This window comes from Trachurus trachurus (genome assembly GCF_905171665.1).
Source record: "Trachurus trachurus genome assembly, chromosome: 3".
NCBI classification, from domain to species: Eukaryota; Metazoa; Chordata; class Actinopteri; order Carangiformes; family Carangidae; genus Trachurus; species Trachurus trachurus.
Window position 1 is genome coordinate 29,281,154 of NC_139893.1, and position 25,409 is coordinate 29,306,562.

Sequence of the window (25,409 nt, forward strand, 5' to 3'; positions counted from 1 at the left end):
TTAAATTATGTTGCACCGAACCAGTAAAAATTAAAAAGATCACAGTTAAACCTCTCAAAAAAAGTTCTGTTTCACCAAAGCCTTCAACTCAAGTTTAAACTGTGATTTCTGGTCAACTCCATACCTCCAGGCGAGCAGGTTTTTAAGATGAAGCGACCAGGATACAGTTCCTCGAAAATAACTTTGAGACAGACTTAACCCACTGTGTTTTATGATAAGGATGAATTTTTGTCTAGACACCAGTTCACAGAGGAAACTGTCAAACATGGCAGCCAGTGACACAGACACAGCTGTACACTGATAATCCAACATCACCACCAGCACTGTTTAAATTATATTTTTCTTCTTCTAATTAGCTGGCAGCAATATGACGTTTTGTTTCAAACTGCCATAAACAGTTAGTTAGTGCTGCCTCCACTGTTCATTTTGAATTGTTGAATTTTGAAAATGGAGTTTGTCTTAATTTTAACCCTGGTTTTACTAAACTCTGATTAGAGCTGATTAGAAACTAAATTAAAGCTTGTTGGTGCAAAGCCAGGCTCAGTGTTGTTATGGTCTGTGGTCAGCATACATACAGTGTGTCTGTGGGTGCTTTCAGACAGACACAGTTGGTGCTCTCTGGTCAACCCGCATTCACACCAGTTTAAGTGGAACCAAAGTGGGAGTATGTTACTCTGTATTACTCAATTTCTTTTGCTTTTTTGCTCTCACAAATCCTTCTCCAGTTTTTTAAAGTTTATTAATTATTTTGTGTGGCATTGGAGTGAACCCAGCCTCAGCCATCAGTTCAAAGATAAGAATTACTTTACATCATTAAGCCCTAAAGGGAAATTCATACAACAAGCTTTTTTGGGAAATTTGTAGATTCCCAAATCTCCACCAAACATTTAGTTAATTCAGCAGACCACTGCACGGTTGTCAGTCGCTGCCTTTTAGCCTCCTCCTTCCTGCCCGTCTTCACAGCCTAGAATAAGACACGCCCACTGATGATGTCACCATTCTGAACCTGTTATTTTTTTGGGCTGAACGCACCACTCGGTTCAAAATTGGGTTCGGGAACCAGAACCGGTACCGAGCCCCGCCGGTGTGAAAACACATTAAGACCCTGAGGTAATTTGAAAACATTTATTTGCATTACAGATAACTGATGATTCATCAGCAATAAAACCACACTGCTGCAGAGTCCAAAAGTCCAAACGAAGACAGTTTTAACATGTTACTCCACAGAGTTTTCTTTCAGCACGTTATCAAATGAACTCTAGAAATCACAAACTTTAACGATGCGAAACCTGGAAACATCAATTGATGACTTCTAATCAATAATATGAATTAACTGTTACTAGTTCCAATCTGTGACTTTTCTCTGTTTTAGAAACTGAAAATCTTTGGGTGTGGACTTGTGGAGCTTGGTTATAAAATGATTGCAACATTTTTACAGTTTCCAATGTGTTTAGAAAAAATAGTTGATGAAATAAAATAATCAGTGTGCACTGCAGGCTATAATTTCACAAGCTGATTTCAACACCTTACACAGGTTATGTGGAATCAATGTGTTATTGTGGATTTCATTTCAAACACTGAACTGGTGTGAACAACAAAGCAGCAGATGTGAAAACAGGACGTTTACATGTGAACAGTTCTCAAAGATGAAGCTGATGACACGGCTTCATCCCCACAGGTGACACTCCTGACCAACCGAGTGTGTGTGTGCTGCACCTGCGCACTATTCTGCATCCTCACACCCGTCACTGGCTTGGTGGGTGGGTTCAGTCTGTGTCTCCTCCTGCTCAGGCTGACTGGACTCAGCTGGAGGTTCAGGGTCTTTGTTTGGAGGCTGCTCTGCTCCTTCAGTTCTGCTGCTGCTGCTGCTGTCGACCGGCTCCAGGTCCAAACCCTTCGCCTCCGCCTCCTCGCTCTGATGGTCGGAGCCACTCAGGACGGAGGTGGGTTCTTCTCCTGTTGTGGGTGTGTCAACAGTCTGAGAGTCTGGGAGATCTAGACAGGAGGACAAAATTTGTAAAATTAGAGCTGCAAGATAAGTATTAGGAAAATTATTGTGCAATTATGGAGGCAGTGTGACATAATCTGATAGTATCCACATGCAATATAGACTTTTAATTGACAATAATTACCAGTAATGATGAGGATATGATGATTACAGGCTACAGATTGGTGTCTCTTACCTGTGGTCTGCTGCTGCTGCTGCTGCTGCTGCTGGCGGGCGAGCTTCCTCTCCATGGCTCTCTGTCTGTTCATCTCCATGCGTCTACGCTGCTCCTCTGTCAGAGAGGGAGGAACTGGGGAGGGGGCAGGTGGGGTAGCCGGAGCAGCTGGAGCAGGGGTGGAGTGGATCGGCCGCTCTAGGTCATCAGGGAAGCTGCTTCTACTGAACGGATCAGGATCAGGTTCTCTGAATACCGGCGACCCGGGCTCTGCTGCTGCTGCTGCTGCTGCTGCTGCTGCTGCGTCGTCACCTGCCGAGCAAAGATTTACACTGAGACTGTGGATATACAGTGTCGATCTGAGCAACGTTCACGTTCATATAAGTACTATTCTTGTGTGATGGCAAAACAAATGACATCTGGACAAGGTCTCATCACTCTGACAGATGTTGATCACTCTCCCAGGACATTTTCAATGAGGGTATAAATGTCGCTAAGTAGCGTCACATACTAATTAGCATATTAGTGATGTTGTTGCGTAGTATTCACACTCATGAACCTGTTCTCATTCACAAATTTTCAGGTGACATACATTCTACCAGCAGTTTGAAAGCTGTTCATTTCAACCTCTGACTGCACAGCGTCTACATGTCATGTTTAAATCACTTACGCACACAAAACATAGGCCTGTAGTGTTTTTAATCTTTTACCATCTTTACCTATGAAGTCCTCGTCTGTCAGTGGCATGTCCAGTCGTATCCGTTTCAGACAAGTCTGCACACACACAAACAAATAAAACAATTACTACTTGGGCTCTCTGTGCAGAAATTGTGTACACATTGTGCCACTGTACGCATCTTCATCCCACCTGCACTTCCTTCTTGTTGCCAAGTTTCTCCACTTTGTCTACGAAGTCCTCAAACTGCAGTTTGGGATACAACCTGTGGGCCCAGTTCTCCATCTTCTGCATGAGCTGCCGCAGGTCTGAAGCCTGATGGGACAAACACAGACACCATTAGGAGCCTGTACTACAAAGAAGGACTTGAGATCAACCAGGTGACTTCAGGTTACAACTTTGGGGTTTCGGTCGTATGATGGTGGTTCAAACTGACTCATTATTGCTACAGGATCTTGAGTGATGATCCACACACTGATCAATATTTCTCATCATTATAAATCCGATTATTAACTGGTTTTACTTCTCGCATTAACTTAGGGACAACGAGGAGTTTTGGAAAGCAAAGTGTTTTCACACTACATTTCCCATGAGCCTCCGCGCGCACGGTGAAATTCTTTCATTCATCAAGAATGAAAGTCAGAGGTTTGAAGACGATCAGATACCGTCGTAGTTCCGACCATAAACGGCGATTCGGCTGCGTTATTCCCATGACCCGCCGGGCAGCGTCCGCGAAACCGAAAGTAGGAAACGCTGGTCAGCTCGCCCAGCATTTCCACCACTAATAATAATAACAAAATAACGATAGAGACAAAACGATACATTTATCGAAAATGGAGCCTTTAACAAGTGTGGGTAACGTAGATTCATCCACATTATTATGAGACTTTTTTAGAACCAAATACAAACTCCTCGTTGTCCCTTTAAGCTTTTATCTTCTGAAACACAGTTGGTCATCATCAGATACAAGAGCCAAATATTCAGAAACACATTGACAATATATTACCTGTCTGACTCTATATATGAAATAATGCATATATTATTTTCTTTATCTGAGATCATAATGTTTACATTTCATCTTGTTGATAGACTGAAATCATACCCAGGATTACTGGTTAAACTTGCTACATATTACAGGCCTCTGGTGCACTGCCTTTAGCTTTGCTCACAGTTCTGACCTCATGTCCTTTGCCCTTAAAATGGACGTCGTCAAACAGAGTTCGCAGAGCTGGTAGTCCTCTGTCCGAGATGAGCCTGAAAAAAATTTAACAAAAGTTGGCCAACAGTTTCCTCATTACACATCAACCAGACCAAGAACAACATTAGCATTCATTCAGTGCTGTGTTTCTGATTAATGTTATCGATTCTCACTTGTTTTACTCCGGGGGGAAATATCTGGCTCTTAAGCTGTTTAATGCTTCACTATGTTTACCAGCTGGCTGCTGACATTGTCTGACCAATCCAATCAATCAATCAGTATATATATTCTGCATTTTAATATATCTAATGTGACAGCACTGATGTGTGAGGCACCTCTGAGAATCCAGCTTGGGTTGTGGCCTCCTCACTCCTTTCCTTTTAGCAGCAGGGACCTCAGCTAGCTTGGACACGTCACCTTCTTCCTCCCCTGCAGCAACAACATGACAACAGGGCCGGAGGTTAACATAACTTTGTTGACAGTTACTCTACAGAAGAGCTTCAGGAAGGCAGGTTAGAAACTGGTTTAGCTTAAAGTCATCCAGTCGCTCTGTACAGCTGTAGTCTCGTCGCTCCAATAAACTTTCATAAGACTGCCATTCTTTTCAATATCGCACACTAGTTTACAGTGAACTTTGTTAAAATGTTGAATATTCTCCTATTCTCACCAAATGGATCTCCCTCGTCTGGTCCCCCCTGGCCCGGAGAGTGAGGTGGTGGGAGAGGAGGGAACGCTTCATCCTCGTCCATGCCGCCATAGTCAGACTGGCTATTTTCCCCTGGGCCACGCATCATGTGTAACTGCTAAAGGAAAAGTAAAAGCTGTATCAGTACCCATCACCTTTATAAGCAATGTTGGTATTAAGTTCATGACTGTTACAGTCCAGGTCAGACCTGTTTACACAGACAATACATGCTTTTTTTGTTCTTCGGGCTCATTGTGAAATGAGATAGCCGTTTATTAGTCCCACAGTAGGGGAATTAGCAGTGTTACAGCAGCAGAGAAAACATCAATAGTAGTAATATGTACTATTTAATATTTGTATACAAAAAACAGCAGACAAAATGTACCTGGTCAACTTAGGCCCACTGTTTTTTGTCACAGGAGCTTTCCCAAACGGACTGGGAAAACTAGATGGTACTATGATAACTTTACCATGGTTCAAACCACTTTCACCCAGTACACATCTAAATATTCTAATGAAGGGTGTATACAGTTATGGACAGCAGGAGAAAATCATTGATTTCACAATCATTTAGTTTTGAGATGCAAAAATGGTTATTAAACATGTCTAAATGGTGCATAAAACCAGACCTTATTGATAAGCTGCTTCAGGGAGCTGCAATCAGCATTCTTCAGTGTTCAATTATTGGTCCCGATATCACCTGTCACTCCCCTCAGCAGTGGTATCGGCTGAGGGTGGGCGGATGAATCAGTGCATCGATATCGGATTGATGCTAGTTTCAGTTTCTCTGTAAGCATGGTAAGTCACCCACTACAACACACAAGAGTAGAACTGTGTGTGCAACTTGCTGTCAGAGTTGTGTCATGTCAACATAACTTATCAAATTTAGTGGTAATGAAAATGTTTTCAGATTTAGCCTATTAATGCTTCATTCACCTCAAAAATCATGACACACTGCTCTCCCACTATACAAGGTGTTTTTAAAATAGTATCGTTATTGGTATCGGGCTACTGGCCCTTTATTTACTTGGTGGCTCGACTCTAGCTTTTTTGCAGTAACGTTATCGGCCGTGGAGCAGCAGATATCGGTCACAGCAGCAGGAAGGCGGCAAACTCAAGCACCGCGCCGCGTCAACAATACAACCTGTACCAACTCCTATTCCTCCCGTTTCACCGGTATGGACGGACCGACACCGTGCGTGACGGACATTCACGTCTTTATCTGAACGTCGAAGCGAACACAACTTTATTGTGTTAGTTTTATCTGTTTGAAGCTGTTAGAGAGTGAGCGCCGCGCTGTTAGTGCCGAGCTAACTACGAGCCGAGCCAAGTCAGCAAACATGTGAAGCTAGCTGCTGCCTGTCAGCGACACGGTGAAACACATCTCACAGTACAAGTCTACTGCGTTGCGATAGGATGTACAACACAGGTTGGTTATTGACATGAAATAGCAGTAAACTGTCTTACCAGATACGAGCTGTCCGGCCAGTGGAGGAAGCGGTGCAACAACCAGCAATACTTCCACTTCCGGTGGAGGCTGGGCTTCACTTTTCAAAGTAAAGTCCAGTAGAAATTAGCTCAATCTAAGAGAGAGTGCATACTGGATGCGAATGAAGCTTGTGAGATAATAACATAGCCTATTTAACTGGAGATATGAGGTTAACATAACAGCAATCAATAAGCCGTTGATTGAAGTAAACACCAGTCAGTGTAGCAATGTCAGAGGAGCAGGAAAATATTGATTAGTGGTGCATCATTCATCTCTTCAATCAAGGCCTGACAGACTGAAACAGCTATGCCAGATGAAATACACCTTCGCGTGCATCATCTTAGAAGAGATTAGGGAGGCTTGAACAGAACTGAAAATGTGCAGCACACAGCTACAGTAGCTCTACAGAGGCCAAAGGCAATCACATATAATGCACATTTTACATATTGACATTTAGTTTTTAAATGTGTCAACTTTTAGGCCAAAAAAAATGAATTAAAACCTTGAGATTTGTCTGTATTTCTATCATTATTATGTCCTTAACAATGTGAAGAGCTTTGAACGTGCATAGAAAACATTTCAAATGTCTCCCATTTCACATTTTTGAGGCTCTTAATTTGAAGGGTAAAATGCTGCTGTGGAAACAGTTTCTGTGAATCTTGTCTGATTTATTGCAGCTTCATCATCCTACTAATGTTGTCTAATTGAAGTTTTTTATAATCCACAGAGAGGACGACACTTTGATCTCCATCATTCTTGTTTCTTTATTTTACAGTTTGGTGACAATAAACCAACCTCTCTCCGCAGTCAGGATGAGTAGCCTATAAAACTTAGCTACATCAAAAACCACACAAGACCAGTTTGTTATAAAATAAAAAATAATTATAATAATCATATATCAAGCTTAATTGATTCTTCCTGGATCACGACACATTCTGGCTGTTTTGACTTCATAATAACAACCTGGAAAAAAAAAAGTCTGTTTACTCCAAACAGAACAGCAGGACAGTTAAATCAACAAAATTCTCACGACAGGATGAAGTTGTACAGCAGTGGAGTCACTCTCACTGTGTGTGTGTGTGTGTGTGTGTGTGTGTGTGTGTGTGTGTGTGTGTGTGTGTGTGTGTGTGTGTGTGTGTGTGTGTCTCAGAGGCGTCCACGCAGCAGGAACATGAGGAAGACTGCACTGAGGAGGATGCAGAGAGTGCAGACAGTGGGGACCACAATCTCTGTGACCATCTCCATGTGGCCAATCAGCGGATCTGAAACATGAATACAAATGTACGGTAAGTAAATGAGTGTTATTGCCTCTATTTACGTTAAATCATAAGATAATGGCTCCCATGAAACCGGGGCTGGACCACCAACTGGGCAAAGTGGGCAACTACCCAGGACCCCCGACCCTCACAGGGCCTAAGAGCCCCAATTTAAAGGGATAGTTCACCCAAAATCAAAATTTCACTCATTATATACTCACCCTCATGTCGACTAAGGGCTCGGAGAAGTTTCAGAGTCCTCCGTGCCTTCTCTGAGTTACAGCGGGGCTCTGTGCAGCACTGCATGTCCATATGACGGTTGCGAACGGAGCTCATTTTTCTTTGTCCAAAAAGACACACCAAAAAACATCCAAATACCTCCATACTGCTCGTCTGTAATGTCCCTCTTGTATTGAAGCCCCAACATGAGAAATTGTTCAGAAAAAAATTAAATAAGTATATGTTTTAAGCTTGTTTGTAGCGGAAGCTCCCAGCACTGCTCTTCCTGGTCAGTCCAAATCTCGCGCGGTTTGCACTGACGCCCAGTTCATGGCTCCGCAAATCGCGCGAGATTCCGGCAGAGCAACACTGGGAGCTTCCGCTACAAACAAGCAACAAACAAACAAAAAAATATAGACTTATTTAATTTTTTTTTGAAACAATTTCTCATGTTGGGGCTTCAATACAAGAGGGACATTACAGACGAGCTGTGTGGAGGTATTTGGATGTTTTTTGGTGTGTCTTTTTGGACAAAGAAAAGTGAGCTCCGTTCGCAACCGTCATATGGACATGCAGTGCTGCACGGAGCCCTGCTGTAACTCAGAGAAGGCACGGAGGACTCTGAAACTTCTCCCAGCCCTTAGTCGACATGAGGGTGAGTATATAATGAGTGCAATTTGAATTTTGGGTGAACTATCCCTTTAACAAATGGCTTACATACATACATAACACCTTTTCCAAACAAATTCTCCAAACACAAGTCATTTGGATCAACTGATGACATATCTTGAGTCTTTGTCTGGCTTTCACCAACAAGGTTTAACTTTAAAATTTGAAATTTGAATTTTGGGTGAACTATCCCTTTAACCCCCTGTTATGTGGGTCTACATCATTTGATTGATTGCAAATTTGTTAGGAAATTGCACCACTGAAATACAGTACAAGTCATCCTACATTGTGACCCAAGTCTGTAAGAGGGTCCCTGTGTGAAAAACAACAATCAATTTCCACTATCTGACAAATATTTTTTTTAATAATCGGATCGAGTTTTCTAACATAATAAAATGGGAAAACAAACAACTAGAATTCACACATTTAAGGCTAGTTCATTTTGTATTTTTTTCTTTTGAAAGGACTCACATGATTAAACTGACAAACTCGTCGCCATTTAATCTTCTGTCAATCAAATATTCAGGTAATCTGGAATAAATTGGTTGGTTTCCTGGAGCCTTGTGAAATTGCCATGTATGATAGGAAGGAAACTTAACTAGGAAATTAATGGAGCCATGTATGGGCCATAAAAATATATAGAAAGAGGTGTGTTATTGTGTTATTTCCTTTTATCCCTACCGTTAAAACTTCTCAGAGTAAGTAAGATTTTGAATAATCAATTCATTTAGGGCTACATTTCTTTTTGTGTCAGATTTTATCCTCCATAATTAAGATGATGGGAGGAAGAAATGTTTTCAGCCTCTAAACTTTTTATATATTTTTTAATAATACAAAGTAAAAAATATTTTTTATTTGTCAACTAATCCATGAAAAGACCAAAACCAATAATCAATGTTTTCTGCTTTATGAATCAGAGGAATAACATACAGACCTACACTGTTCAAACTGTGGCACTGGGTGACAACACAAACATACACAGTGTTATTTCATAGTCACATATTTTCACTACCGTACCCAGGATGTCATAAATTCCGCTTCACAAATACTCACTCTATTACTAATTCTGGTTTAATCCACCAGTGAAACGTATTTCTTTGAGTATTGTTTGCTGAACTGAAACTCTTTTTTTGATGATTTACTGCAGCAGGCGGCACAGTGTTGCAGTGGTTAGCACTGCTGCCTCTCTGTCAGGTTCTCTGTGGGTTCTCCAGCTTCCTCCCACTGCCCAGATGTTAATTAGGCTCTAAATTGCCTGCAGGTGTGATGTAGTTTGTCTCTGTATGTCAGGCCTCTGATACAAGGATGGCGACCTGTGAACCCTCATTGAATATGCCCATAGTTACTGCACTCCAAATTGAATGAATCAATTTACATAAATATGAATGTGTTCACATGAGCAACAATGAACGCCTGTGATGTTTTACACCAGGTTCATGGCATGCAGCATGATGATAGAGACGGCCCTGCATCAGTAGTAGGCTACATTGCTGCGATACAGACACATCTTCTCCTGCTTACGTCTGTTTATTTTGGTGTTTGAGGCAATGCCGCCTTGTGTTTCCATATACAGTATGCCTTAAAGCAGAAGTAAGCGATCTGGTCGTTTTGGCTAATGCTGCGTTCCAGGCAGGCTTTTGAAACCGTAAGTTACGGCTTCAAGTCACGACTTACGACTTCGTAGCGTTCCAGGCAACCCGCAACTCGTGTTTCTCCGACCTGTTGTCTGTGAAAGTGCACTATAACGGCCACTCGTAACTTCCGACCCGTGAACTCGTACCAGATCGAACTGGTACGACTTCACAGGTCGGGGTTACGGGCTGCCCTGAACGCACCATAACTTCTTGTCAGCCGATGGAGTTAGCAGCCCCCGCCCTCGTCATGGATCTATTGGTCCTCGTCCCTACGTCACCACATTCAGGCGCATCCCTTGGCTGCACACACAGCCCTGCATGCCGTTCTCTCTCCTCATTGGATAAAAACTGTAGGATACGAGAAAAGTTTTCTCCTTGGCTCAGAGCAGAGCAGAGTGACTGACAGACCCGTGTTTCGGTCCAAACACTCTATGTAAGTGATTGCTGTCGGAAGATATAACTATTTAAGACTTATATTAACACAAAAATATCGCTTACTTCTGCTTTAACTACACCTGTTCACTTTCAGCAGAATAAATAATAGAAATATACATAAAATACATATCTCAACATCCTTTTTCACTGTTTAATGTAACTCATGTCTGTGATTCTTGGTACAATAATTCATTTAGTTCAGGAGTGGCAGGTGGGCTGGTGATGGAAGAAAAAGAATAGCTGTTTATGTAAAATAATAGAACAAATGAACATGAACTACTTATTCTTTAACTTATCTATGAGCTTTGTCATGAACAAAATAATGGACTAAGAATGCAAACTACTTTGTTTTCATTTGTATGAACTGAACTTGGAAGTGGATCTTTTAAAGAGTGAATTGGGACAACTCTAACCATCACCCTAGGTCAGCTGGTATTGGCTCCAGCCCCCACACATGACCCTGCATACATGAGCTGTTTAACCAATGGACGGATGCTCATCTGCAGCAGGAACCAATGATGTAAGGGGTTGAGGAGGGAAGCACTGATAGGCAGACTCAAATACAAATGTTGGTTTTGGTCTTTTCATGCAGCAAGAACAAAATGGAAGCCTCATCATTTACTGTAGAGAAGTTGAGTGAAGGTGAAAACTCTGTTGGGAGAATCACGTTAATCTCACAGGGCAACGTCTCAGCTCTTGTACCTAAACTTCATCATGCACTGGCCAAGCCTTTTGCATTCCTGCATGTTCCTGATTTCCCTGGGACTGTCTTCTAGCTGGAGGGGCAAAACAAAGAAAAAGCCTGTTAGAGAGCAGAATAACAAGCTTGAGACAGAATTTTCCTTTGTTTGGCCCCCGCCTAGCTTCTCGCAGCCTGCACACACTTCACAATGCTTGACGGTACTGACCTGCTGCCAGGAGCTGGTTACTGGAGGAGCAGGTCTCCACAGCTTTCCTCTTCCAACTCTCCACCTGCAAACACGCGACAACAGTTTCCAGTTAAACATCATAGTACGTGTTTCAACCAGAAACTAAAAGGCCCGTCTGGCTCATTGTTATCTGTGTTTCCCCCATGACCTAAAGGCCAGAGAAAAATGAAATATATTGGTGTGTTTGTACAGGAGCTCACAGGCAGAGCTGTTGTTAAACTGCCCAACAAATTCAATCAGCTTTAGGTTCTCAGACCAATGAATAGCAACAAATATATTTCAAATCTCATCAAAAATTGAATTTCATATTCCAGAATGATTTTTGTCAGATATTAAAACTATATAAACACAGAGCCAACAGTAAATTAACAAATGGCTTCATACATAACACCTTTTCTGCCAGGATGGCAGCGCACACGTCAAAAACAAATTTTCCAAACACAAGTCATTCGGATCAACTGATGACATATCTGGAGTCTTTGTCTGGCTTTCACCAACAAGATTAAATCCTGAGTTAAATTGAAATTCTATTGGACCAAACTAGTTTAAAATTATGAAAGATTAAATTTATAAACCTCAGATTAGTTTTTACTTTAAAACCAAATTGAAATGTAATTCTGATGCGCCAAAACGTTTAACTTTAAACCTATAGCTGAGGTTTAACCTGTACAATTGCTGTGTTTTTTATGATGATGAATTGTGTCCAGATGTGTGGAGTGTGCTGTTGTTGTTGTTGTAGTTGTTGTCTACCTCTCTCTGGTTGGGGAAACCATTAGAGCTGATGATGCGTTTATAGAACTGGACCGAGGCCTTCGGGTAGCGTGGTTTGTTCTTGTTCCTAAAGTCCACGTAGAAGAGGCCAAACCTCTCTGAGTATCCTTCATCCCACTCAAAGTTGTCCAGCAGAGACCAGGCCGTGTACCCCTTCACGTTTACACCGTCCTTAATTGCTGCAAAATGAATCAGGGAAGAAACGACATGAACCAGATGGTAAAATCTGATCACTGCGATGCTGTCTGTGTGTTAGGGTGTTAGGGTGAGTTGTTTTTTCACCTTTGAGCATTTCGTTGATGTAGTCTTTGAAGTACTTCATTCTCCAGTCGTCACAGAGATCGGTGCAGAGCATTTTCTCTGAAACGCCATTTTCTGTCACGTAGATCATGGGATTTCCGTACTGAGTCTGTTGGAAAGATGACATTTGTATTTCATTCAGGTTAGCTTGATCATTTTAACATTTCAGTTTGAGAACAATTTAAATAAGTATTTCTGGACAACACCACTGTGGCTTATGCGGCCTCTGCCTGTTTCTCAAGTTTATACAAAACTAAGCTGCATATTATTAATCATGTAGTTTTAGGAACTGGGACAATCTAGAGCTGAATACTTCATACTCCAGAGTGGTGTCAGTTCTCTGATCTAAAATCAAGAACTTACATTCATCTCTGCGTTATTTGGCTAGAGGTTCTGTGCAACAGCTGACTTCACTTATTCAGCCTCTTTGGAGATACATTGTGCAGTTTTAGAAATCTTGTTGTTTGATTCCATCTCACATTGTTTAGGTAAACTGTTTGCGGTGGGAAGTTCAGAATTTATGTGCTCATACTCTTTGGTCCGTTTGTCAGCCATGACCTGTGGGCCGTCCTAGCTGTGGACAAGATTTGTTTCAGAGTCCTGTTGCTGTCTTGATGAAGGTCAAATTCAGGCTCAAAAATCAGAACGACATTGTATTGACTTTACTCTTGATACAGAAACTTCAGTTTCCCAACAGAAATCGAAAGAGTTTCATCTGATATTTTATAAATCTTACAAAGCAGGAAATGTCATACCTTGACGAAGTTTAACAAGCGTCGGAAGCCCCAGGGTACAGAGTAGAGCCATTCGGAGCCGGGATCGGGCCACTGTGGGTCAACCAGCTCAGCGAGGTCGCGGTCTGTGAAGTAGCTGTCTCCGAGGCCTGATGGGAAATTCTTCTGGGTGACATAGCGAGTCGTGAAGTGGCCAAGGCCCAGGAAGTCACAGGTTCCTTTAATGTAGCTCTTCTCCTGAGGTGAGAAGACAGGCAGCCGTGAAGCTCCCAGGCCCTGCTGGCCACTCTTCCTGCCTGAGGGTGAAAGGTTGAAAACATTTTGTGGTGATCAGCAAACGTGCATAGAAAAGTCCAGAACACATTCCCCGAACAAATACCTAAATGGTTGATCACATGTGACTGTGACTTACCGATGTAGTCTTTCATAACCTGGGGATAGTCTCCATTGAAAATTGGTGTTGCAAACCAGCCCATGTAGAACTGGATGTATCTCTCTGCAGCTTCGATGTCCCTCTGGTTGGTGATGTCCACAGGTTCACCCCAGTCAGCTGTTAGCGAGATCCCAACCAGGCCTGGGCACACGTACAGCAGGATTATGGTCTGATATGGCGGACATTTGTTTATCTCTGACTTGCAATACAAAAAAAATAACTGAAACCTTTCTCTTTTTTCTACCTTTTTGCTTGCTTCGCCACTGCATGTCGTAGGTGTGCCAGACTTTAGCATGTGCCTGTTACAAAGACCGAGAGGAAGAAAGAAGAGTTAGTTGGATTTGTTCGTTTTGCTCAGGTTAGCTTAATTCTGTTTAGTTCACATTAGTTCAGTTTAGTTTAGTTCGGTTGAGTGTACTTCCAAAAAGGCATCATTTGTCTTTTTACTTTTACTTACTACTTACTTTACTTTTTTGTCTTTTACTTGTTATCATAACGTCAGTCTGCAGTAGAATAAGAGGTGGGGCCTGTTGTTGGTTGTTTGGTGACAGAATAAAACACAAACCTTTCGGTGGCAAGTCTTACTTTGATGATGTGATGAGCAGCTTTGTAAGCTCCTGTTCCCCTCAGCTTCAACCCAGGCGCATGTTCCCCTGTTTCATATCCCTCCACGGCAATTGACTGGAAATACAGCACAATGCTGTTTGATCCACAAAGCACATGAACACTACAGACCTGTGAATACATCCTTTCTCTTCACCCCCCCCACTTACCCATGGGTTGTTGAAGGTGATCCAGTACTTCACTCTGTTCCCAAATCTCTCAAAGCACAAGTTGGCAAAGTCATTGAAGTAGTTCACCATGCTGATGTTCTGCCAGCCGCCATATTTCTCCTGTAACACCTGCACAGGTGGAGGGTAAAACCACATCAGTGTCCACGCTGTAGCCTCCAATCAGCAGACAGAAAGAGTAAAGATAGAGTGAGGTCAGCTCTCACCTGAGGTAAATCCCAGTGATACAGAGTCACAACAGGGGTGATCTTGTTCTCCAACAGCATATTGATCAGGTCATCGTAATATTTGAGTCCTTTCTCATTGATGTGTTCACCTGACAAAGAAGATTATTTTAGTTTATTTATCGTGGAAGCCAAGAAAGGCCATACTTGCAAGAGTTTTTTTTCTGCCACGCAAATGTGTGAGTTTTTTCTTGTAAATTTGAGAGCCTTTTCTCTCATAAATTGGTCAGTTTTTTTTCTCGTAAATTTTTGAGTGTGTTTCTTGCTAATTTGTACGTTTTTTCGCTCGTATATTTTAGATCTTTTTCTTTTCAATTTGCGACTTTAAACATGAAGATTTTCAGTTTTTGTATGAGATCTTAGCTTACTTTTCAGTCCACTTGGTAAAATCCTTGGCCAGGAGATGGAGAAACGATAATGATTCAGCTTCATGTCCTTCATCAAAGTGATGTCATCCTTCACAAGAAACAGCAAGAAAAATTATTCAAATCACTGAAGAGCAGGGTGTAAAATTATCTTCTTAGGTAAGGTGTGAAATTTCACCGGCGTAAACATGTTTTTACCAGCCACTGAATTGCTCACAACAAGGTCATTAAAAACAGCAGTGTTTCCCCAGTTGCTTTATAGTTAGGTGGCCACCTTAACAACACACACACCTTCCCAAAGAACATAAAAATTTGGTTGAGGTTATGAAATTATAGGAATATGTTATTAAAAGCATTGCATTCGAACCAGCAGAAAGCTTAAACTGAACGTAACGCAAAGAACTGATGTGAACAATTTTAGCGTGACAGACTTTTCAGTCATAACCCTCACCTCCTGCAACGTGTTGCCACGTAGTTAACCTAAACATGTTACTACAAATTTACTTTGTTTGCTTCTGAGCACTTCCTCTGACTGACTTGACTGAACAATGACGTATTGCAGATAACTTGATACATTTTCCAATGTTGAATGGAAGTGGCCAGCCAGGGGCAACTTTAAAATTCAAAATATAATCAGTAGATCCGCTGTAGCCGTAAGCTATGTCAGTTTTCTTTGGCATTTATAATGAAAGTTATATGGTAAAGGTCATATATTTCAGCAGCCTGCCAATGGCAAGTGACCTAATTATTATTTTACTCGCCAGAACATTCACATGCAGTTGGTGTGCGACATGTGTTAGTTCTAAACCTTGCTGAAGAGAAAATTAAGTTTTTTTGTTAGCATACCTCGCGGGCTAGTTTAATACTGAGGAAGAAGCTTTTTCTTTTAGATGAAAAGTTAAATGAGAAAATCATCACGTCTCTCAGAGCTGGAGCCAGGATGTTATTCATCTCACATCTAAACCTCTGATTAATGTTTTTTTTCTGTCTCAATACTTTTGAAAACATCATCATCAGTTTGACACTTTTGCTGCTGTTAGTCATAAAGCAACCAGAGACAGAAACCTGCTCACCATGTTAAAAAAGTTGAAGGATAAATGAACCCCCGTTGAGTTCATTGCTTTCTTTTAGTGTCGTTGACAACTGTGCTATTTGCAGTATGTTTCTGTATTTGGTTGTTGTGACTACTTTCAGCAAATGTGAGCTCTCAGGGCCACGATACTACACAGACATAATAGTGAGAATCAATCTAATTCATGGCAAGAAACCAAAAACTTAAATTCCAGTGCAGATGCAAAAAAATGTGTCCAGATCCTGGAAGGATTTAGAGGCAGGATGAGAAATAAGTGTCTGAGTGTCACCTTGAATTTGTAGTATCCCTCACACGAGAAGTCTCCGGTGTCATTTGAGAATATTTTCCCTTTCTTGTGAGCAAATGCATCCCAGATGCTCATCCCTTTGCCATCTATGTTCCAGGCTCCTTCAGTCTGATAGGCAGAGCTGCCAGCTCCCCACGAGAAGCCTGAAACGTAGAGTTTATGATCAGACAAATACTTTCACTGAAAGGTAGCTTTTCTGGAGCTTTCCATCATATTGCAATATAATCTACAGTTTGTGAACTGTAACAGTATGTCTTGTTTTGTCTGCAAAATCAATTCTCTCAAGTATAATTTTAATAAAAACACTCAATTTGAAGAGATTATTAATTAATATTAGTAAAATTATCCATGCAGCAAGATCATTTTACGTCATTTTGGGTGTTCAAAGGTTTGAAAAAGGTAGAAAGTCCTTAGTCTGAAAGCATCCATCTTGAAACAGGAAACATTTTCCACATAGAAATGGGTCCAGGATAAAAATGTATGTAATTTATCACGTAAATTTGAGTAGTGAAAATTATTGTCTCTTCAGTTCCTGTTTAAGAAACATGTGGAGTCATAGCCATTTAATAAAATTAATAGAAATTTGTACAAATTGGTACTCTATTGAGAATAAATCCTGCATTCAAAGATAATTAATCTCATATTTCCAGATCTAAGGTTTTAAATCTTGACAAGCACAGGATCATTTGTAGTGTACCGGTTGGAAAAGTGCCATAGTAGAAGGATGTTCTCTCATTCTTGGTCCAGTCAAAGTCCTCACTGGCTGAAACACACAGCACCAGTGCAAGCACATGGCATGTCCTCAGGATGCACCGCTGCAGCATCATGGTCTTTGGTAGAGAGCTCGCTGTCTTCAGTTACACCTGCAGAGAGAAAGTTTGGTCAGACTTGTTTCACATCACAGGATCGCGGCGAATCCAACGCCTGCTGCAAGGCCGCGTCTCCCGTCAGTGCACCCTGAGCTCACTCAGCTGAGGACAGACCCCTGACTGTAGAGACATGTTGGAGTGAAGGACTCAGGAACTCACGCTCAGGTGTCAGGTGTCCACAGGTTTTCAGTAAAACCATCCTAAACTCAAACCTCAGGCTCATTCGTTAGAACCAGCCAGCCATCGTCAGACCTCGTGGATATAAAGGAAGAATTTAGTTTCATTTCAGCCAGCTGTAAGACACACTGACACAAAACGCTATCAGAGACAGAAAGTACGCTAGCTTGTCCAGCACAGTCAGGATGAGAGACATCTCAAGCTGCTGAATCCTGTCAGTGCTGCAAAATAAAAACAAGATTTTTTCAAAATAAAAAGCGGGATAGAAATAGTAAGAGTTGCCTGTGAGTCCTCCTGTGCTGCTTCTCTCCCTACACCTGTCCCTTTGCTCAGCCTCTGTCTCAGCCCCCGGCCACCTCACTCAGAACCACATATAGATGTCTGACCTGCTGCATTTGTCTCTGCTGGAAACTGCTCCAAAGTGCAAGAAACGTCCCCACGCTTCTGGATGTGGTCAGTGTTCGTCGCCGTCACCCACTGGTCCGCTGCCAAACTTACAGAAACAAAACCGGGTGAAGCATCCAGGACATTTTCTGCTATTCATCAGCCCACATGCAGCAACAACACCCCCACCCCACCCCAACCCGCACCACACCACACCACACACACACACACACACACACACACACACACACACACACTGAATACCTCTCCATTTGAAGTCAGTGGAGTGTGAGCATGAATTTGCTGGGGCAAACAGATCTTTTGGAAAAAGGAGACACAGTAAGCAAAGTTAATGTTAATGAGTCTGATCCATGAGCATGAGCCTACGCTCATATGATGGCCCTGCACTGTAAAACACAGCAGACACCAGTGAAGGTGCACGTGTGTGGTAGAATTTACAACATGAACTGATAGATCTATACAGTAGTGGGTTAGAGCTGTGAAGCACAACATTATGTACACGTAAAGTGCCACAATGCACAATAAACACACATTCAAATGCAAAGTTCTATCTATCAATCAAGCTAAATAACATAATAATAATTATTATTTTCTTTAACTAAATATTAGGTCAAAGGAGGGTCCTGCACAAGATCTTAACTTGCATTGTAGTTTTAATAAAAGCACAACGTTTCGGACCTAACAAAGGTCCAAGGGACCAAAATGTTGTGCTTTCATTAAAACTACAATGGACAGGGAGCCTCCTTTGATCTAATTGTTTGACCGTGCTGGTCTTCTCCTATGTGCATACGTTTTTAGTGCTTTGACTAAATATTGAAATAATAAAAACTGAAATCAGCGCCTCATGTTTGTTTCCCTCCTCCAATCAGACTAGTTTCAGGTCAGGATCAAATAAATTATGAACCGTGTGTCCATTTTCACCATTATTGCCGTGTCTCGGCTTAAAACATGTTTTGGGCCACCACACCCTCCCTGACCTTTGACCTTTGACCACCCAAATCTGATATGTTAGTCTTTGAATCCATGTGAACATTTGTTCCAAATATGGAGACGTCCCCTCCATGTGTTACTGAGACGACATCATCCCAAGAGTCATAAAAGTCATAAAAAGTGATGAAAAAATCATTTATTCTTTACTGACTTGTAGTTTGTAATCAGTGCTTTAGCTGCAACAATGACTCTATTAAAGCAGAAGTGAGTGATCCGGTCGTTTTCGCTAATGCTGCGTTCCAGGCAGGCTTTTGAAATCGTAAATTACAGCTTCAAGTCACAACTTACGACTTTGTAGCGTTCCAGGCAACCCACTCGTGTTTTTCCGACCTGTTTTACCGGTGAAAGTCACTATAACGGCCACTCGTAACTTCCGACCGGTGAACTCGTACCAGATCGAACTGGTACCACTTCACGATCGGAAAAATACGAGTTTCCTTGAACGCACCATAACAGTCCTCGTCGCTACGTCACCACATTCACGGCGTTCCTTGGCTGCACACACAGCCCTTCATGCCGTTCTCTCTCCTCATTGGATAAAAACTGTAGGATACGATAAATGTTTTCTCCTCGGCTCAGAGCAGAGCAGAGGGACTGACAGACCCGTGTTTCGGTCCAAACACTCTATGTAAGTGATTGCTGTCGGAAGATATAACTATTTAAGACTTATATTAACACAAATATATCACTCACTTCTGCTTTAACTGTTTTCATCAGAACAGAAACAACAGAAAATTATTTCTCCACCATTTAGATGATCAATCAATTGTTTTTGTCACGTTTGAAATATTCCATTTCACACGGGAGGATTTGATGTCATGTATGATCATAAACAGAATATCTGTGGGTCTGAGTATATCACTTTGAGACTGTCAGAAATGACTTGTCATTGTTATTATGTGACATGCACACATGCAGTTAATGAAATATGTTTTCCCAATTATATCGAATTATCTTGGAATGTAGTCCTCCTCAGCTACCATCAGGAGGATTTTTTTTCTCTATCAATTTCTCTTCCTGTTCAGTGTTTCCTCCTCCACACTGAAGCCTGGTAGTGGAAGATAATCACACTGCTCAACCAGTTACAGCTTTTCATTATTCTTTATTATCATTTTTGGCTAATTTTGCCAAACAGTCTTTACATTCTCTAAACTGTAACTGCAACAAGTTTATCAAAATACTATTGCATGTTTGCAAAAGGTTGTAACAGTTCAACCAATACATTTAATCTATGTTCCAAAACCTTGTTTTTGTGCCACCGAAATATAAAGTTGTTTTTTTGTTTTTATCAGTAGAGCCACACTGGTCAAAATGTACAGATGATTTGTCACCGTAATAGTCACAAATTGCATCATGATTATGACTGAGACCAAAATACGTACTTGAAAAAACTGAAAAAACTAAATCAAAAACACAAAAACATCCAGTGGCAATGAAAAAACGCGTGTCATGTTTAGTAATAAGACGAAACAAAAACCTTTGTTCCTCTCTACAGTCGGCAGTTCTCATCTGCATGTGAAGCACGCTGCAGTAGGACTGGATCCGAGTGTTCGGGTTCATAGAGGTGACACAGACACAATGTTTCCCCCCACTGTGAGTGCAGCTCCCCTCAGGGTCATGACCTCTTCAGTGAATACAGTGTGCTGGAGCTGGCCATGCACAAAGCATGAATACAACCATTAACATAAGGTGCATTGTTTACACGGCACTGTGGTAAAAAATGCTGAATTGTTCAAAGCCAAAACTGTTGGCACTGCACTCTGTTACATGTTAGTGTGCACTTTGTGTGTGTGTGTATTTCTGTGTGTGTGTGCAGGAACTTAACTCCCTGCTTGTTGTGTTTGTTTGCATGCCCACATCTATTTCAATTGCTCTGTATGCGATTGTGTGTTTGTATGTTTTTTTGTGCTCTGCATGCAGTTGCAGTGTTTGCAGCTGCTGTGTATGTGCTTGTGGACACATGAGTGCTGTGGCTGTGCGTGTTTAGCATATCAATGAGGTTCAGGGCCCCGACGCCCCTGGTGCAGAACCACTCTGAGCTTTCTAGTACCTGTCGGCTCACCTCCACTCGCCGTATTTAAGGGGCTTTCTTGTGGCCTCGCAGAGCTGACATGAACATCTTTACTAAGGTCCCAGGATTAGCCCAACAAACCAGGTATGTTCAGAGTGCCGTGCACCAGCCGGGCTCACAGAGTTTGAGGTAGCGGAGGTAGGTGGGCCCATGGCTGGGCTCCACATCCCGCCTCCTGCTGGCCCTCGCGCTCTGCTCTCTGTGATGCCTCCAACACCAGTTTCCATAAATCACCTGGAGAGTGATGATGATTGTAGGAGACACGCACACACACGGCTCAGGTGCAAGATGGTGTTTTTTTTAGTTTGAAAGACCGAAGCATGACTGAACTACTAAACCTATCAGTCTGAATCTGGAACAGTTGTGGACATAAAAACTTTAATGAAACTCTCAGAAGCCACACTCTGCGATTTAACTCGCATAAGTTTATGATATTAGCCCAGTTTGTTTCTTAAATCTCCTTGTGATTGTTCTGTCGTTTGTTTTGATAACTTTGGGGTTTAATAACTCATTAAAAATGCTTCTATATCTGCAGCAAGCTGGGGTCTGTGCTCCAACGTGCCTTCTACGGGTCCAGTGGGAGGGTGAGTCAAAAAATTATGTAGATATTGTGATGGTGAAGCCAGCTTGTAGAGATGGGTCACATCATCTAAAATGACCAGTGGCATCAACTTAACTGGTTCTGTGGCGCAGCAGTGTGAGTGGAGCTGTAACGAGCAGTTGTTTGATTAGGAAATAGATTGACAGAAAATGTATTTGTTTGTTCCGGTGAAAACGTTTGCTAGTTTCAGCTCCTCAGATGTGAGGATTTTGCTGCAAACAAGCCCACAGGTCGTTAGTGCAGCACGTTGCCATACGCCTTAATTAGGTTTTGGTGCTAGGCGACATCTAGTGGTCATAGTGATTATAACAGGAGCAGAGGGGAAAGTGCGCTGGTGCGATTCTCTTAATTGATGGCAAGAAGTGTAAGTGTGAGAGTAGCAGCTTCAGCAAAGCAACTATGGAAACCAAGTTTGTTCTGGTCTGGTCCACCAACTTGTGTCCGCTGTTTACAGTGTGTCGCAATGAGTGGCTTCTGTTTGATTCAGGTTAACCTGGTGGGTCTGGATGATTTATATCATTATATAGGCTATAGTTTAGTCATTTGAAGCATAAAGACTCAGGCCAACCCAGCTACCCTTTAAAGTAAATGAAATAGAACTGGTTAAATTTATGTTTTAAAGGGTCAGTTCACGTGGTAGAAAACACATCCCTTTGAATTCACATATCTCTTTATTAATGCATTTGTCTTTAAAAGGTCATTTCTTAACACAGAACTGACAGTTTGGGGAACAAACACAGTCTGTATAATCAAAGCTCAGGTCACTGTGAAATAAAGGGAAATATACGAATGACTCAGATGAGACTGAAATTACTCAACCAGGTCAACCTACTGTATCTTGGCATCAAAGAGGAAGCAGGGGAAACAGCCAGCTTGGTTTGTCCTAAGTTTGATTAAAAAAATGGGAAGAAAAAAAAGATACACTTGCTCACTGCTGCTCACTGCTGTACAGGTGTTTAGTTGTCACGCCTGTCGCCTGAACACAAACACATCCGATTAGTTCCTGTAAGATCAGTTCACTTACGACAAAATATTCCAGATGTTCTAAGTTCTTTATGTGTTGAGTTATATAGATACAGTATCTGGAGGCTTCACCTCCTTGGAAACAAGTTGGACCCATTTACACAAGTGGTAGATTTGAATATTACCTGAGTGCTGAAGTTTGCCCAACACAAGCCTTTGACCTCTCTGCCATCAGGTGACCCTTTTCGAGCAGAGGAACTTTGCCGGCCGGCGGCTGGACCTGAGTTCTGACTGCTCCAGGCTCAGTGAAAAGAACTTCCCAGAGAGATGTAACTCTGTGCAGGTGGAGAGCGGAGCGTAAGTCATCACATCACACACACTGCTGTCCAAAAGAGAAAGTCGAGCATCCACCAAAGTAGAAATTAATTTATGATCAATTCTATTCAAAGAAAAAAAACTGAACAACCAGAGCAGGTCTTAGAGATCCTGACTTTAGATCCGTGGGATCAATAAAAAAAATTGAACTCAAGGATTACGTATTTCATTAGTGATGTTATGTAGGACTGCTAAACGTTTCTGCTTCGGTGAGTATTTTGTTGTTGTTGCTGTTGTTCTGTGTTTACACATCATTTGGCTTTAGAATAAAAGAGCCACATCAAGCTTCATGCCCATATTTATCAAGGTCAAGGTTAAGGTTACTTTATTAATACCCTTAGGTAAATTTGGCTTGCAGTGAGTCAGCCTCGTTATACATAAAACATTTACAAACAGCACAGGACATATTAAGTGGTGACAGTACTCAGGGCTAAATAGGAAGGACCCTGGTAAAAACAAGTTGTGGATAAAATAAAAATGAAGGAGAGCTAGTATTAAAAACGGAGGAGTAAGAACAAGATGAAAGAAATGTCAAATAATCAATTAAAAAAAACATAGATAGATAAGAAACATACATAAAACCAAGTTGGAGTATAAGGTATGTGAGCCATCAGTTCTCCAAGTTTCTTTCTAATATTTATTTAATTTATTTAATTTGTTCATTTTTAATATCTATTAGGCTTTTGGATGGTTGATCTACTTATTTAAAAGCTATTTTCTTTACCATTTTTATTTTACTGCAATTCTATCATATTTTCATTCATTATGTTTGTCTTTCATGGCCTTACTGTACTGAGCACTATTTTGCGTGGATGAGCACTCTGAGTGACGTGTGGTCAGACTGCTGATGGGTTGTCGGGTTGTATGTGTGCTTCAAAAGATAAGAGATAAATCCCACTCCTTCCTCTTCTTCTTCACTCTCTTACAGATGGATCGGTTACGAGCATGAGAACTTCCGGGGCCGTCAGTACCTGTGGGACATGTCCGACAGGGGAGAGTACAACTGCTACGACAAGTGGTGCGCTCAGGTGGACCACGTCTCCTCTGTCCGCACTGTCAAACAGGTGAGAATACACACTACAGTATAGTGACTACAGATGCAGACACACCCACTGCACTCTGAGTGTTCGCACTCACAGCTGTAAAACATGCATCACTCAAAGCCAGCAACATGACACAGTCTACAGACCTGGATAATGCTCAGACACTCCACAAATCTAAATATTTTAAATTACTAATCAACCTAAAATCACTTTTATATCATCAGGAAGCTCTGTGGTATCTATCTAATCTGTGAAAACACTACACTCATTGACATAATGTATTCCCTAGCCCCTTGCCCTAACCTTAACCATCCAAAACAAATGCCTAACCTTAACCATTACTCTTAACCTAAGTTAAACCTAATTATAACCTAAAGTCTTAACCCTCAAACAGCACTTGGAAAAAGTGAGGACCGGCCAAAATGTCCTCACTTCCCTAAAATGTCCTCACTCTGTTGGTTAAAAACTCTTTCCAGTCCTCACAACGTAGTATGTACAAGAACACACACACACACACACCCACACACTCACTGCCAGGTTTACTGTGTGTCTCTGTGTCCTTAGGACAACAACCCGGCTAAAGCTCAGCTGTTTGAGAGAGCCGGGTTCTCTGGGAAGAAGATGGAGCTGCAGGACGACATCCCCAACCTGATGAACCGCTACAGCCTCAACAGAGTCGCCTCCATCCGTGTCCTCGGAGGAGCGTGAGTAAAACATGTTGTTGTGTTTTATTACCTGTAACTACCACACTTCATTCTTATGGGTACTGATAGGATTTACAGCAGTAAGATTGAGCTTTTGAACTAAGTCTCATTCTTGTGACTTGAGACTCATGAAATCAAGAATCCATGATTCAGACCAAATCAATGACTCACATACTAACATTTGCTTTTCTTGTTGCCATAACTGTTAGTTGGTATTCATGCGAACAGACACACACTGTTAAACATTCATATATTGAAATGTATTATATATTTAATGACCTCGTCTGTGTGACCTGCAGATAACACAAATTATTGTATGTGTATATGTGTGTGTGTGCAGGTGGGTGGTGTATCAGGAGCCAAACTACAGAGGGCCTCATTATATCCTGGAGAAGAAGGACTACAACAACTTCTCTGACTGGGGCAGCCAGAACAGCACCGTTGGCTCCATTCGCAGAGTCCGCTTCAACTAAACACCAGCAGTAGTGCTGAGCCTCCAGCTACTGCCAACATGGCTGTCTCATCGCCACAAATGCACAAAACCTGTCAGCTTTACACACACACACACCAAAACCTATTTTTAGTAATAAATGGTTAAAAGACCAAAGGTGTTTTGTATTTTTTTTATTCAATGAAACTCTCTTTGTTTGTTCACTCACTGACACAATCTTGGTTTGTTTTGATTTTTTTCTAACAAGAGGCTTCCAGTCATTCGTCTCTAACTGAACGTTTTAATATTCTGGAAGTGGTTGCAGCTCTGCACATTTAAAATAGATTTACACCTCACTAACTTTAAAGGTCTCATGTTGTTTCCATGTGTCATCAGATTATCGATCAGGTCTAGGTTCTATATTGTTACTGT

At 41.6% G+C, this 25,409-nt stretch overlaps 3 protein-coding genes across 3 annotated transcripts; 1 reads left to right on the forward strand and 2 right to left on the reverse strand.

The window, feature by feature from the left end:
• Positions 1–1,434: 1,434 nt before the first annotated feature.
• On the reverse strand, positions 1,435–6,221 carry tipin (timeless interacting protein). Its single transcript, XM_084000921.1, has 8 exons — positions 6,189–6,221; positions 4,704–4,839; positions 4,372–4,465; positions 4,017–4,092; positions 3,031–3,153; positions 2,882–2,936; positions 2,184–2,474; positions 1,435–1,995 (listed from the first exon to the last, which is right to left on the reverse strand). The coding sequence occupies exons 2-8, from the start codon at positions 4,828–4,830 to the stop codon at positions 1,724–1,726; spliced, it is 1,038 nt and encodes a 345-aa protein (XP_083857047.1). The 5' UTR covers positions 4,831–4,839; positions 6,189–6,221; the 3' UTR covers positions 1,435–1,723.
• A 1,135-nt stretch (positions 6,222–7,356) lies between these two features.
• lctla (lactase-like a) lies at positions 7,357–17,925 on the reverse strand (the record flags this gene model as incomplete). The annotated part of the gene is given in 15 exon segments (XM_084000900.1): positions 7,357–7,472; positions 11,332–11,395; positions 12,103–12,302; positions 12,406–12,532; positions 13,179–13,453; positions 13,570–13,731; positions 13,835–13,889; positions 14,176–14,271; positions 14,364–14,492; positions 14,588–14,697; positions 14,974–15,061; positions 16,332–16,492; positions 17,047–17,196; positions 17,782–17,892; positions 17,895–17,925. Coding segments are annotated over 15 exon segments (1,875 nt in total).
• Positions 17,926–20,901: 2,976 nt separating this feature from the next.
• On the forward strand, positions 20,902–25,020 carry crybgx (crystallin beta gamma X; the record flags this gene model as incomplete). Its single annotated transcript, XM_084001014.1, has 6 exons — positions 20,902–20,945; positions 21,397–21,445; positions 22,661–22,782; positions 23,729–23,864; positions 24,408–24,547; positions 24,888–25,020. The coding sequence occupies 6 exons, from the start codon at positions 20,902–20,904 to the stop codon at positions 25,018–25,020; spliced, it is 624 nt and encodes a 207-aa protein (XP_083857140.1).
• Positions 25,021–25,409: the final 389 nt, after the last annotated feature.

Excerpts from the sequence above, each read along its gene's own strand:
- tipin (XM_084000921.1), bottom strand. The coding sequence starts at position 4,830 with ATGATGCGTGGCCCAGGGGAAAATAGCCAGTCTGACTATGGCGGCATG. Across the intron at positions 4,466-4,703 it reads AGACGAGGGAGATCCATTTG|GGGAGGAAGAAGGTGACGTG; the intron begins GTGAGAATAGGA and ends TTGTTGCTGCAG. Across the intron at positions 2,937-3,030 it reads GCAACAAGAAGGAAGTGCAG|ACTTGTCTGAAACGGATACG; the intron begins GTGGGATGAAGA and ends GTGTGTGTGCAG.